Source organism: Python bivittatus, unplaced genomic scaffold, assembly GCF_059951505.1.
Source record: "Python bivittatus isolate LINGU-HERP-01145 unplaced genomic scaffold, Pbiv_v1 ctg000680_np1212, whole genome shotgun sequence".
NCBI lineage: Eukaryota > Metazoa > Chordata > Lepidosauria > Squamata > Pythonidae > Python > Python bivittatus.
The window spans coordinates 1,994,974-2,009,039 of NW_028277095.1; the positions used below are offsets into that span (position 1 = coordinate 1,994,974).

The window sequence follows — 14,066 nt, forward strand, 5'->3', positions numbered from 1 at the left end:
ATTTATTTATTACATTGATATGCCACCCAACTCCCAGCAACTCTGGGTGGTTTTAAGCCTTAAAATCCTAAAGACAAGAAAAACAGTAAGAGACAAACATAATGAGTAAAAATGGATCTATGGTGGACTTGTGAAAACGTCAAGAAATACTGGAACATGATATGTATTCTGATTCTAAAGATTTTGAAAATGGATTTGCAGTGGAAACCAGAGATTTTTCTTTTAGGTATGATGGATAAATAAATGGAAAGATGATAGGGAAACTTATTTCTCTATATGATAACTACAGCGAGACTTTTATATGTGCAAAAATGGAAGGATTTACCAATACCTACAGCCGAAGAGTGGATATTGAAATTAATGGAACTGGCAGAGATGGTGAAATTGACTACTTAAAGAGAGGACATTGTCTAGCTTTGCTGCTAATTGGAAACCACTCTTGGACTTTTTGCTTGATACTCAAAAAAATGCAGTTTTGATTTTGGGATTTGATGACTGATGTATTTTGTATCTATAGAACTATCATGCACAAATCATATGTATTGTTGAAATAGACTATGAACCTTTTTTAATGTTAGATTAACAATTAGTTTTTACTATGTAAATTTTTAGATGTTAGAGCAAGAGGTGAATGTATTTTACACTTATACCTGTACCAAAGAAAGTGGGAAGTTATTTTTCTTTTTCTTTTTCTTTCTTTTCTTTTTGACTTCTCTGTATTTTAATCAAAATTTATTTAAAAAATAATGAGTAAAAATGGCAAGGAGGACAAAACTGGATGGGAACAAAGGAGAACAACCCACACAGTCTAAAGGGGCTTCAGTCACCCTTGTCAAAGGGCTGGGTGAAGAACCAGGTCTTCAAGACCCTTTGCAACGCTAGTAGAGTAGGGGATATTTGGATCTTGGGGAGGAAACCTCATTCCAGAGGGCAAATGTAGCTACACAGAAGGTATGCTTCCAGGGTCCCAACAGATGGCATTGTTTAATAGAAGGAACCTGGAGCGTGCCAATCCTGCCAGATTGGGCAGATACGGGAGGCCAGGTGATTTACAGATGACTCTGTAAAGGACTCTTTCAAGTTTTCTCATTTTGTTCTGCAGCCCTCATAGCTTTTGCATTTTGATCTACGTGTTGCTTTGTGGCTCTTTCTACCATTCTAAAGCCACTAAAAAAGTCCTGTTGTTGCCTTCATGCTACTTTTGTGCATTTAATTATGCTTACCAATTATGCTTACTTCCAGACTTGCAAGACCGATGTCACCTTACCAGGTAGAGCAGACAGGAAACACAACCAGATGAGCTAATTCTACTTTATTGTAAAGCTACATTAATAGAATCTTGCAAGTCTGAAAGTACAATTCTCCCACCATCCGCTTTACAGCCTGAGAAACTAGGAAGGGTCCCTTCTGAGCCTCTTGCCCTGCCCACTATCCAGCTGAGGGCTATGCTGTCTCTTATCTGACCATTCCCTAGGCAGTGTCTCTTGGCCCAGTCTCCCAAGGTCTTTCCCACATTCCATTACAATAGCACTATTCTTTTTATATCATAATGTTTAGAATAGGATTATGCATTATTAAACCCAATTTGGACTCGTATTGAATTTCCAGACAGAGAGATCATTTCCTGAGATGGGCTATGGTTTGTCCATGGCGACACAAAACTATAAACTTGTCAAACACTCACAAGTGCTCTTATCTTCTGGAACTTGAGTCTGAGCATCTCATTAAAATCCAGCTGGTATTTAATGTATTGATGTTATTAGTTACTGTTAATGCTGTAGAACTGTTAGCTAATGCTCAGGCATTCCCCCACCCCACCCAAAGTATCCCAAAGTATCTCAAGGGTTGGGGGAGTTATAAGGAGGGAAACCATCTAAAAGTGGTCAGTAAATTGGGTAGTAATTACATGTAGCATTGGACTTGGGTGCTTATTTTCTTCTAAAGCAGACTTTCCTAACACAACCCCCACTTCAACATATCAGATCCCCCAATGACATGGGAGTTGCAGTCCCATGCACTAGGGCTAGACTATAATGGTATTTTGTGTTGAAAATAAATCCTTTTTGCAACAGCTTAGCAACACACCCACCCTTGGGCATTATGAAACATCGTATCTCCATTGGGAATTGCACCCTCTTTTCCTTCATACTATCTGATGTTAAAATACAAACACTGGTTCACATTGTTCAAACTTGTTCAAATCTACCCCCACCTTTTAAAGTGTTTAGTTCAGGTTGCCTTGCAAGTTTATTTTCTAGGGGGCTCAATTATTCACTCCGGGGTGTATATGTGTGTACCTGTGCTTAAAAAGGAACCAAATTCAGGTAAATAAATACTTGGGTTATGGGCGCAAGGGAGTATTTCTTCTTGAATTCTACTGTTGAGACCTAACAGCAGGAAAAAGAAGTTTGCCAGGGCCAAATTACATATTATTTTAGAGCAAACTCTCCTATTTATCAATTGTTTTGTTCTGTTCTATGGATTCTACTGGGTGATCTAGGTGCATATGCTTTATTCTGGGGAAGGGAAAGACCAAAATGGCATTTCCACATGTACAATACACCCTTGTGCATGTACGAATACATTGATTTCCTTCCACTTTATGAACCTCAAAAACACCAAGTTGTAATGGAGGGAGATATTTAATTCCAAGAATGATTGGTTGTTATTCTTTCTTCACTGCAAGGTGGCATTTGAGCACTAAATATTCCTGCAGACAGGTGTGAATTGGGAGGGTGCAATTTCAAATATATTTCTGTCTTCTTTCATTTGAGATGTGTAATATTCATGCCCCTGCTGTGTAAAAGGACACTTTCTTCTGCCATTCACAATGATTTTAGTTCACAGGGAAATAAATTTAAACCTGAACTATATTTAAGAATTTGGAGTACTAGTTAAGGTGTTGGATTCGAATGAGAAAGATCCAGTTTCTAGTCCCATTCATCCATGAGGCCCTGAGAAATGTTGTGAGAATAAAAAGTAGGTGAGCACAGAGTTAGGATCTAGAACAAGAGTGAGCATAAAATAGCTCAACTCTATTGGAAACTGGTGAAGTTTCCTTATTTCTCATAATTTAGCAGTAGAGTTTTTTTAAAAAACCACACTGTAACCTCTAATCTTATGCTTCTTTCTCCATCTGATCCCCATCTAGAAAATGCAATCATTTATTTCCCCTGACCATGTGTTTCTGTATTGCTGCCACCCATTTTCAACTTTTGCATCAGCTGAATTATATGCATATGTGGACAATTCTCCATTGAATGGTTCCTATTCAGTTAAGGATGGAAGTCCCAGAATACTCCAATGAATGTATTCGGTGATCACAGAATGTGGGTTAGCTAGGGGCCAGAATGGAATGGAGTACACAGGTGGGGGGTTTGGCTAACTGGATGGAAAAAGCACAGCCCAGACAGAAATATTCTGAAGCAGAGCAAATTCTCCATTCTCTTGAACCAGAAAGACATTGCCAGCAATTGTAGCCTGTCTACAAGTCTATGTCCTGCTTCCTGAGTTCCTTCCCCTCCAAAATGAGGAGCTGAGAAAGAAGAAAGTATTGCGCTTAGAAAGCTTACAGAGTTTTCCATGGGGGTAGACTTCTCATATTCTCCTTCCCCCCATGCGCTGCCTAGAGGATATGTCTTCTTCAGCATGACATTACGATCTATCGGAGAACCAGTTCTTACCCATCTTTCATCAAATCAACCTGCACACTTAAAGGGCCCAGTTTAAGGAAACAGCTGAAGAATGCTGCACTTCACAAATACAAAATATGGCCATATACAGATAAGTGACAACCAGGACCCCTCCTTCTTCACTGTTTCTCCAGTACTGTTCTCCTAGATAACTGCAAATCCTGTGTCACTCCTAAAATGTTGGACCTTGGAGAGAAAGCAATCAGTCAAGCAAACGAAGTTCATTTCCAATATGACCTTTATTGAGCACAAACGGCTGTGACTGCTTTACAACAAACAACAAAAGGTTGCATACTGTGCGTGTCAACGTAGGTTCTCTCATGAACAGAAGTCCACCTTAATTGCACCAGTGAGGTAAACATAATGGTTAAGTAGCTTAAGGCTAGGAGAATTCAGGGTATTTTTTTTTTTAATTCATTCTTTTGTTATTGTTTATTTGGCTCAGTTTATTCTTTGCATAATACATCTGAAGACGCTCCTCAGAGGCGTCCAATCAGCAGCTTAGGAAAATTCAGCAACTTCCCCTGGAAGAGTAACAGCTCATGCATTGTTTAAAAAAAAATCCCCAAGTTCTGCAGAGGGAGTGCACAGGGCTTGCATGCATTCTCCCCCAACCCCTGGGTACGGCACAGAAAGAATAAATAGATCAGAAATAAAACCAAGAGTTGTTTTGGAGATGCCATGAGAGAACCCGTTCTGCTGAGAAGCCGCCACTTTCATGCATTTTTGCAGCTGTCATATGGCTTAACCTTTTGCACCAATCCAAGCTCTTTAGAGAGGGGGAAATGATTATTTTAGTCACTACTCTCCTTGATTTCTTTCACTATGGCATGTGAAGAAGTCACCTTCTCCACCCTCTTGGTGGACACCAACTTCTCTGCAACAGCATCGTCATGCTCTTCCATCTTCTGGGTGACAGTCACAGACTTTGTGATGTATGTGGTGACCCCATCATCTTCACTAGTGATCTTCTCAACTTTTTTCGTCACCACCACTTTCTCTTCACCCTTCCCTTTCTTTTCTTCAGAAGGGCTCACGTCCAGACCATTGGTGATAACACCTTTATCATCTTCTTCTACTTGCTTTACCTTTGAGTCATCTTCTTCCTCCCCCTTATCTTCTACCTCTCCGTTTACTGCTATATCTTCTTTGGTAGACTCCTTTGACATTTTCTCAGTTTTTTCTTTTGATTCTTTTTCTGCACCAACAGTGGTTGCCTTTGTGATGGAGATAACTTCTTCCACTGGGGAGCCTGGCTTTTCAGGAGAAGCCACTTTCTCTGGAGTCCCTGCCTTCTCCGGAGAGGCTGCCTTCTCTGGAGTCCCTGCCTTCTCCGGAGAGGCTGTCTTCTCTGGTGTCCCTGCTTTCTCTGGGGAGGCTGCCTTCTCTGGAGTCCCTGCCTTCTCTGGAGAGGCTGCCTTCTCTGGTGTCCCTGCTTTCTCTGGAGAGGCTGCTTTCTCTGGAGTCCCTGCCTTCTCTGGAGTCCCTGCCTTCTCTGGGGAGGCTGGCTTCTCTGGAGTCCCTGCCTTCTCTGGAGAGGCTGCCTTCTCTGGTGTCCCTGCTTTCTCTGGAGAAGTAGCCTTCTCTGGAGTCCCAGCCTTCTCTGGAGAGGCTGCTTTCTCTGGAGAAGTAGCCTTCTCTGGAGTCCCAGCTTTTTCTGGAGATCCTTTATCTGGAGTGCTTGGTTTTTCAGGAGATTCTACTTTTGCTGGAGATGCTGTTTTCTCCCTTTCTTCCTTAGCTGCTGCTGTTTCCTCCTCTTCACCTTCCACTCCCTCCTGATCAACACCTTCACCTTCTTTACTGTCTTCTTTCTCTTCTGCTTTATCAGTCACAGGTGATTTGGGGGGTGATCTAGGAGGAGATGTTTTCACCTTTTCTACCTTCTCTGGTGCAATAACTACTTCTTCAGGCTCTTCTGCTACTTCAGCTTCAACTTCCTCAGCTTCTCCTTCACCTGCTTCTTCTTCTGCTTCTTCCTCACCTTCTTCCTTTTCACTTTTTTCTTCTTCTTTTTCTGATCCTCCTTCTGCCACATCAGATTTTGCACCTTCCTCTTCTTCTTCCTCCCCTTCTTCCCCTTCTTCTCCTTCACCTTCTGGGGCTGCAGCTTTGACTTCAGCCTTTTCCTCTGCTACAAATTCCTCTTCTATAACTTCTTCCTCCACTTCTTTGCCTAGTACAGTTTCAGCAGCCAGTTCTTTAGCCATAGCCGCAAGAGCTTCATCCAGTTCAGATTTCTCATTCTCTACTTTGGTCTCTTCAATTATTTCTTCTACAAACTTGTGTTGGACCTTTAGTTTTGGTGGCTCAGCTTTTGATTTCTGTATTTTGGTAGTTGATATTGTTACTGAAGGTTGCCTATGTGTGAATGTTGGCCCAGTGATGCTTCCAGAAAAGGCACTGAATCTTGTTTCTTCACCCTCAAGAAGTTTCCTATAGAAATAATAGGAAAACTGTTAACATGGATCACTAAGATCTCAAGGAAAAGGTGTGTATAAACACACACACACACACACACACACAGGTGTCTCTGTAAGAATTTGAAATAGCTTTAAAATATTCTCTCTTCCATAAGAGCAGTAACATCTCGCACTTTTTAAATTAACGTTTTCTTTCTGAACCATTTTGCTGATGTGAGTGGGAGAGATAGCATTGGCAATCAACTTCCAATTTGCACCCTCCACTCAACATAATTTGTATGCCTCAAGAACGTAGAGGAAACAACAACCCAGCTCAGTTGCTTCACTTATGTCTGCATAATTTATATCTGCATTTTCCAGATTATGTATATTTCTGAGAGATCATTCACGAATACAAAGAGGGGTCTACTTCTAGGTGTACTAAGAATCCTTGTATTGCTCTGAAGAACACTGCATTGGTTTAAATATGATGAATTGGAATATAGTGATGCCCAAATTAAGCCCACTGAACAATCTAAATTTTTTATCAGTGACAGCATACTTTCAACATGGCTAAATAGAGCCCTGTATATTTTTTTTCTTTTTCCAGTAAACTAATAACATCTACAGGTTGTTGCAATTTTTCCCGTGAACAGTTAGCAACTTTGAATCCCAACACAACCAACCACTGCAAATTCTAGCCAGTGTTGGCAAATACGACTGCATATACTAAATTAATCCTTTTGTAAATAAAGTGAACAACAAAAAAATCATCAGAATGAGAGGCATGATTTTTCTTAGTGCAATTTAAATCAAGGAAGACACATTTGCTTTGCATTATGTGTGTGTATTTTTTCCTCCTGTACACTAACTCTAACACACTCAAAATAGGATTATGCAGAAGCATATATGTTCAATCTTTTCATGGAGGTTTACATATTTAGTACTATGACTTATTGGCATATCATCCAAGTCTCTTATTGGATAAAAAGAGACAGGCATACAGTATCCAGCAGCAGCATCTAAATAACAAAACAAAAAATACTTTATAATCAGAGATAAATGTTTACTAGAGATAGGGATGAAAAGCCAATTACTCTATCTCTTCAGAAACCTGTGGCCAAAATAGTCCCCTAGATTAACCTTTTGGAGCTTGTTCATCTGATTTTGGAAACATTCTGCTGTGATAGACAGTATCAAAGTATTTGTGAATTTAAATCATTAAAAAATGGTTAATAGCAATGACATCATGCTACAGTAGCTACATTCCTACTATGAAATTAAAAATGAAAAAACGCTTTGAAAATTCAGTTTGAGTTAACTTTCCTTTGGGGGTTTTTAAAGTTGTTTAGAAGTAGAAAAAGGGCCGGGGACAACAGAGTTAAGGAGCATATGCACATATCTACCCTCCCACTACCCAAGGTCCATGCCAATCTTCCATTCCAGGTTGTAGCAGCTACATTTGGTAAACAAGGAAATGAGAAAACAAACTTCAAGAAACAACATACACTAGGATTAAAATGACAAACTTGGTTAGCTGGAAATTGGCCCTATTGATTTCAGTAGGACTTTGTTAATATGGAAGTCCCATAGCAAGATACTGCTAAACGAATACGATGTTGATTTCAACAGAACTTCCTTCCTTAATAATTACGCTTAGGTCAAAGGAACTGCGGTGCTTTCCACTACACAGAAAACAAAGTTACTAAAAAGCAAAACACAGTATTACTTGACCAGATTTCATAGAGTGTTAAGATGCCAGCAAAACTCCCAGCTACCAAAGTGCCTCCTGGGTTGCAGGTAAGTTGTGCTGCAGTGAAATATAATTGCCTGTCTGGTTACATCTGCATTGTGTTCTCAATACCTGTAGGCAGCAATTTCAATATCGAGAGCCATCTTGACGTTGAGGAGATCTTGGTATTCCCTCAAATGACGTGCCATCTCCCACTTCGTACCTCTCAGCTCATTTTCAAGCTGTTGGATCGTGTCCTGCAACCAAGTCATAGATGGTTCTTTAGGACAGGCACAACATCACACGCACATTTGGACACAAGGTAGATTGGAGCGGAAAATCAAGGGGAAAGATGATTACTAGAAACAGAGATAAAAGGCAAGTCTCGAACCTTAAAGGATAATTCATCACTCCGCTTCAAGTACTAGCTTGTTCAGAATGGCTCTTAAGAATGAATAACTTTTTTTTTTGGACAGCATTATAAAAATGCCCAGTTCTGATGAGGTTCTAGGACCTCATCCCAAGAAGCAGGAGATTGGGAAGAGTCCGAGTATGCTATTATTCTTCTGTAGAGAGGTTTCCTACTGGAGCATTCCTTTTTTAAAAAAAATCATCATAACCATTCCTAAAAATTAAGAGTCTTTTCCAACCTGGTGCTCTCTAAATACTTTGGAATACAATTCCCATCAGGTCCCATAGTTGGCCAAGCTGGCTGAGGCACATGGGAACTGCAGTCCATTGAGGGCCTCAAGCTGGGGAAGGCTGAACTAAAAACAGGAAACTTAAAAATATCAGCATTCTGATAGTTGCTTTTCTGGACTCACTTCTCTTTTATAAATCATGTAATTTTTGTGAAAATAAATTTTGGCACCTTACACTGAGAATCAGAAAAACAGAAGCATGTTTTAACAAGGCAGGAATGACTTGGTATGATGTCATTGTTTTAGACGTTTCTTTGGATTATTAAAATTAATAGTTGAACCAGTTGAGCCTGTGTACTTTGACATGGTGGACAACAGAACATCATTGTAAAATTGCTACGCTCTTAACTTTGCTGTGGATCAAGCACCTCTGCATGCAACATTTGAAGAGTTACCTCTTGCAAAGTATTTGATATTCTCAAATACTTAAAATGCATCTACTATAAACTTCAAATTAATCCCAAAGTTAATGACCAAAACTGCAACCTAGCCTATCAGCTGGCCGTTCAGCAAATTTGGGATGTTTCAGTTTGTTTTCAGCTTATTGGTATTACAATGCTGGACATAGATCCCAAAGAATCCACAGCAAATCAGATGTTGTGTCCCCAAAAATGTTATTTTTCATCCCTCCACAAAGTCTTTCATTGCTGCATCTTATTTGTCTTAATGAATATGTTTTTGGCAAATTATTGCTCCTGGTTTTCAAATCAATCACAAGTGTCTTCTGAGTTGGGAAGGAGAGAAGGATCTTGAAAAACTAAACCATTCCTAAGAACAAAAATGCCTGTATCTGTCTTGCAGCAAAGGGTGTGTGTGTGTACGTACATGTGCCTTTGAGTCAGTGCTGACTCCTGGAAACTGCCTAGTCTAGTCCCTGAAGTTTTCTTGGCAAGATTTTGGAAGTGATTTGCCATTGCCTGCTTCTTAGGGTTGAGGGAGAGTAACTGGCCCAACGTCACTTAGTCCTGCCAAAGGCGGGACTAGAACTCATTATCTCCTGGTTTGTAGCTTGGTGCCTTAATCACTAGACCCAACTGGCTCTCTGCAGCAAAGTATTTAGATCATTTATTTGCTGCAGCTAAAATAGTCAGCCAAAAGGGTGTTTTTAAACAGTTGGCCTTGATCTGAGTAGTGAGAGGTTACTCTTTTTCCAGTTTTGGTTCAGCCTTCTGAAAAGCTTGTCCAAAGATCCTCTGGAATAGCATTTCAATGAAAGCAAGAAAAGGCAACCGAGTAGAGGGAGTGGGTATCATCAGCAACCCTTCCCTCTGCTGTCTGCAGTTTAGTTTTGGCAAGGTTGATGACAGGGCAGGAGAAGTAATTATATTTGAATCAAATCCCAAGGAATTTAATACAGGTTAATATTAAGTGTTCAGAATTCATGGAAATAACAAGATGCTCAACAGATTTTCCTTATCTAAAAGATTTTCACTAGAAAAATGTTTGGGCATTACATTGGGAAATCTCTGCAACCCGTATCTTCATATGTTCAGATAATTCCAGCAACGCAAGAGATTTTCCCTGTGAAATCCCAATGAATGTGAAATTGGCTTTAAGTTTGCATTACAAAATGAATTTTTGACATATAAAAGTACGTTGGTGGCATTAACTGAGGAAAGCCTTTGCTCTGCATGGGGCATTGCAGGTATAAATTCTGTTGACTCCTATTTATATATTAGGCATTTCTGTAATGCCCAATTTTGCAGCTGCAATGGAGATGGCATTGCATCAATTTCTAAAATATTGGTAGCCAGATATTAAAGTATCCCCAGAAATGCGGTCCATCTGATCTGCTTACTGACTGAAGTTTCTCCTAGTTTTAAAGGATACCACTTCTTTTTAAATCTGTACTGCTCAATGTCACTCATCAAATTTTTTTAAAAAGCTCCCTTCTGCTGCCAGCAAGACAAGTTCATGACTTCTTTGATGCTAGCAAGTTCTGCATTGCAGAACTTTGGGGTGTATTAGACAGGATGATCCTGATTTAAGACCACATTTTGATTAATGGACTTTTCTGGATTTTCCTTTCACCTTCTTCCCAAAAGTTAATTCAGGGGAAGTCATTCAGATTTGCAGAGTCTGCTTTCCAAACTGCGTTTGGGTTCTCCACTGGGGATGGCTAACTGGATCTCCAACAAAATAATAGCATGAATTTTCACTGAGCTTCCTTTTGCACTGCACAAGTCTGCGTACAGATTGGCTCAGCACAAACACCTTCTGCATTGCAGAAGCTAGCACAGGACGGCAGTCGCCTTCCAACAGCAAACGTTACAGCATTGACTATTGGTTCCAACTGCACAGCCCAGTGAACTTTCGTTCCATGTTAAAATGAGTAATCTTGCAACCGTCTCTCCCGATTCTTGCAGTCATCAGCCTGCAGGAGAAGGGTTTTTGAGAAACAGTAAGTCAAATAGCTCTGCTATTCTAGAAATGTTGATTTTTCTACTGCAGGTATGCCTGACGCAGAGTTTTATATGCAGATTATTTCCATCCCATCCTTTACTTAATCTCATACACATTTTTTTTAGTCACTTTAGGTCTGTAGAAAAGACAATAATTACAGGAAGAGTAGAGCATTCCTGCTTTGTTGCTTCTTGTGCCAACTCTTCCTTCCTTTGGAACAGTATTACTGGATTTAAAAAGGCTACTTAAAGGACATGGTTTGGAATCCAGATGTTTTGCAACTCCAATGCAGAATCATAGAAAGGAACAGCATTTGCAATGCTTAAGCATAAGACATTTAAGTTTTTATCAGTGCAGAGAACTCAGGAGAGCACTATTTACAATTGATTTTCTTTCCCCCCCCCCCAACAGTGCTAATTCTGCAATGCATCTGTTCCATTTTGGAAGCTGTTGGAGAGGAAGGTTTGGTGATTACCAACTGGGTAGGTCCAGTGAACATTATTAAAATGTTCCAATTTATTCCTTTTGCATAGTGAATCTACCCTATCTTGCCTTTCTAAAACCAACCCTGTGAAGTTTTTTTTGGGGGGGGGGTCAACATTTATAACTCTTCTTTCTTAGAAAGAAATCAGAACTTGAGTTTACTTTGAAGCCAGTTCTGTATGTCCCACAGCCTTCTCCGTACATTTTCTTCCTCTATGCTAAGAGGTATTTGGAAATGGATTGCTGGGACTCTACACAGAAACTGAAATGATGAATCAAAGGGGCAGGGGGTGAATTTCTCCCTCCCCAATCCCTTCTTTTTTGCAGCTGCAGTTGGTAGACTGAAAACCCCAAACGTTGCATCTCCTTTTACCCCAAGTCTCTCCCCCCAAGCAACATCTGACTTCTATGTCATGGAAACCGCCTGCATATCCTTCCCATTTTGTAAATGTTTGGGTGGCCTGAAATAAAGGTATGATTTTTTTTTTTTTTTTAAAGAAAAGGACTTACACATGCTATTTTTGTCATGGGCTTTGAAGTGCTATTTCCCCTGTTCCAAGTTTCCCCACCTTCAGTCGCAAGCAGAACATCTCTTGAGGTGAGAAATACACCTTGGTGAAATACAAGCGTATCTTTCTCTTCCCTGCTCCATTTCCCCCCTCCCTTTTATGACACCTCCCCCCTTGGAAGAAGCTCCAAGAGAGCCCCCCCATCTCTCCACACCACTAGAACAACTTCTGGGGATGGTCCACTTACTCTTCCTTCCTATCAGTGGAAACCCCCCCCCAAAAAAAGATACTGGGAGGGGGCCAGGAAGAATGGAAAGAGCAAGACGCATCTCAAGGGAGCCTTGTGACATGTGTTCTATTCCCAAAAGAAGAGTAATAAGAAATTCTGTCTGGGCACTCCCATCTTAAATGGATTTTCCCTGGAGTTATAACTTGATTCCAACCTGACTCAGACTGCTGTCTTGTCTTCATGCCCAGTTTCCAGTTGGTATGTCACAAGCGCTCTCCCATTTAGTAGGGATGGAGGAGCTATTGGAGGGTGGGGAGAGAGAGAGCTTGACCCTCCCCCCTCCTCAGTTGCATTTGGTTTAGTTGGTGTGGGGGGCTATTGCTTTTTCATTTCCCAACTCCACTCCCCGGGGCACACCCCTTCGATTTAGTCTTCATTTATCTCCCGTGAGTAGGAAGGTCCCTCCTCCTCCTCCTCCTCCTATCCCCCCGCCCCGCAATCCCCAGCCGTGCCCCCAAGCTCCAAAGAACATCTTCCAGGAAGATCCCCCGGAGATCATCTATCTATCCGAGCCCTGCGCTTACTTGGTAAGTGGCCAGATCATGGTTGTGGCGCTCCTCGATGTCGTTCAGCTGGCGCTCCAAGGACTCCTTAGTGCCGCGGACGGACTCCAGCTCGATGCTCTTGGCCTGGAGCTGCCGCCGGTACTCGGAGATCTCCTCCTTGGCCGAGCGGATGGCTTCCTTGTTCTGCTCGGCAGCCTCGGTCAGCTTGGCGTAGCGGCACTTGAACCACTCCTCCGCCTGGACCATGTTCTGGTCAGAGTGGCACTCGAGCTGGGAGCGGATCTCCTTGAGGGCGGCCGAGAGGTCGGTCTTCAGGTAGTCCTTGCGCTCGACGGAGACGTGCGAGGCCTGGATCTGGGCCAGCAGATCGGCCACCTCTTCCTCGTGGTTGCCGCGCAGGAAGGCCACCTCATCTTGCAGCGACTGCACCTTCTTGTCCAGCTCGACCTTCACCATGGACGCCTCCTCGATGTCCTTCCGCAGGGCGCGGGTGATGGCGTCGGCGTCCTCGCGGAGGCGCGCCTCATCCTCGAAGCGCTCCTTCAGGCGCTGGATGTCCTCCTCCAAGTGCTCCGAGTCGAGCTGCAGCGCCGCCTTCTCGTGGTTGACCTGCTCCAGGGCAGTGCGTAGCTCGCGCAGCTCCTGCTCCAGGGCTACGCCCAGCTGCGAACGGCCCACCTGCTTCTGCCGCAGGGCGCCCAGCTCGGCCTCCAGCTCCTTGTTCTGCTGCTCCAGCGAGTGCACCTTCTCGATGTAGCCGGCAAAGCGGTCGTTCAGCCCCTGCAGCTGCTCCTTCTCGTTGGAGCGGCTCAACTTCAGCTCCACGGCCCCGCCGCCGCCGCCGCCGCCGCCGTTGAAGAGCGACGACTGACTCAGCTCCAGGCTCTCGGTGGAGCTCAGCACCGTAGAGCCGTAGGAAGTCCGCGCAGGGCCCACATTGCGCTTGTAAGTCGACGAGGCCGGGCTGGGTGAGCTCCGCGACCAGGACTGGGAGCGGAAGCCGCTCGACGGCGACACGCTGGCCCGGCTGAAGGTGGTCCGGCTCTCGGCCACCCGCCGGTAAGACGGATTGCTCAACGGCTCCAGCGAGTAGCTCATCTTGGAAGACTTGCGAGAGGCGCCTTGGGCGGAATTCCCGGCAGCGGCGGATCTGGAAAGCAGCGCCTTATATATCGGAGCCGCACATTGTCTGCGAAGGGGGCGGGCTGGCCGGTATCGCGCGTGACGAGGAGGCGTGGCCAGGGGCCTCGAAGTCCCACCCTTCGCGCCCAAGCCACGCCTTCCCCCCTCGCTTTCTCCCCGGCCAAGAATTTCAGCCCGAGTTCCAGACATCCATTCCTTCCATTCAT

The 14,066-nt window shown here is 43.1% G+C and overlaps 1 protein-coding gene across 1 annotated transcript; it reads right to left on the minus strand.

Moving 5' to 3' along the window:
- Positions 1 to 3,964: 3,964 nt before the first annotated feature.
- Positions 3,965 to 13,828, minus strand: NEFM (neurofilament medium chain). The gene is made up of 3 exons (XM_088151941.1): positions 12,736 to 13,828; positions 7,959 to 8,083; positions 3,965 to 6,128 (listed from the first exon to the last, which is right to left on the minus strand). Exons 1-3 carry the CDS (start codon positions 13,813 to 13,815, stop codon positions 4,487 to 4,489), a joined length of 2,847 nt encoding a protein of 948 aa, XP_088008067.1. The 5' UTR covers positions 13,816 to 13,828; the 3' UTR covers positions 3,965 to 4,486.
- Positions 13,829 to 14,066: the final 238 nt, after the last annotated feature.

Excerpts from the sequence above, each read along its gene's own strand:
- NEFM (XM_088151941.1), bottom strand. The coding sequence starts at position 13,815 with ATGAGCTACTCGCTGGAGCCGTTGAGCAATCCGTCTTACCGGCGGGTG. Across the intron at positions 8,084-12,735 it reads ATGATCTGGCCACTTACCAA|GACACGATCCAACAGCTTGA; the intron begins GTAAGCGCAGGG and ends ACTTGGTTGCAG. Across the intron at positions 6,129-7,958 it reads ATTGAAATTGCTGCCTACAG|GAAACTTCTTGAGGGTGAAG; the intron begins GTATTGAGAACA and ends TTATTTCTATAG.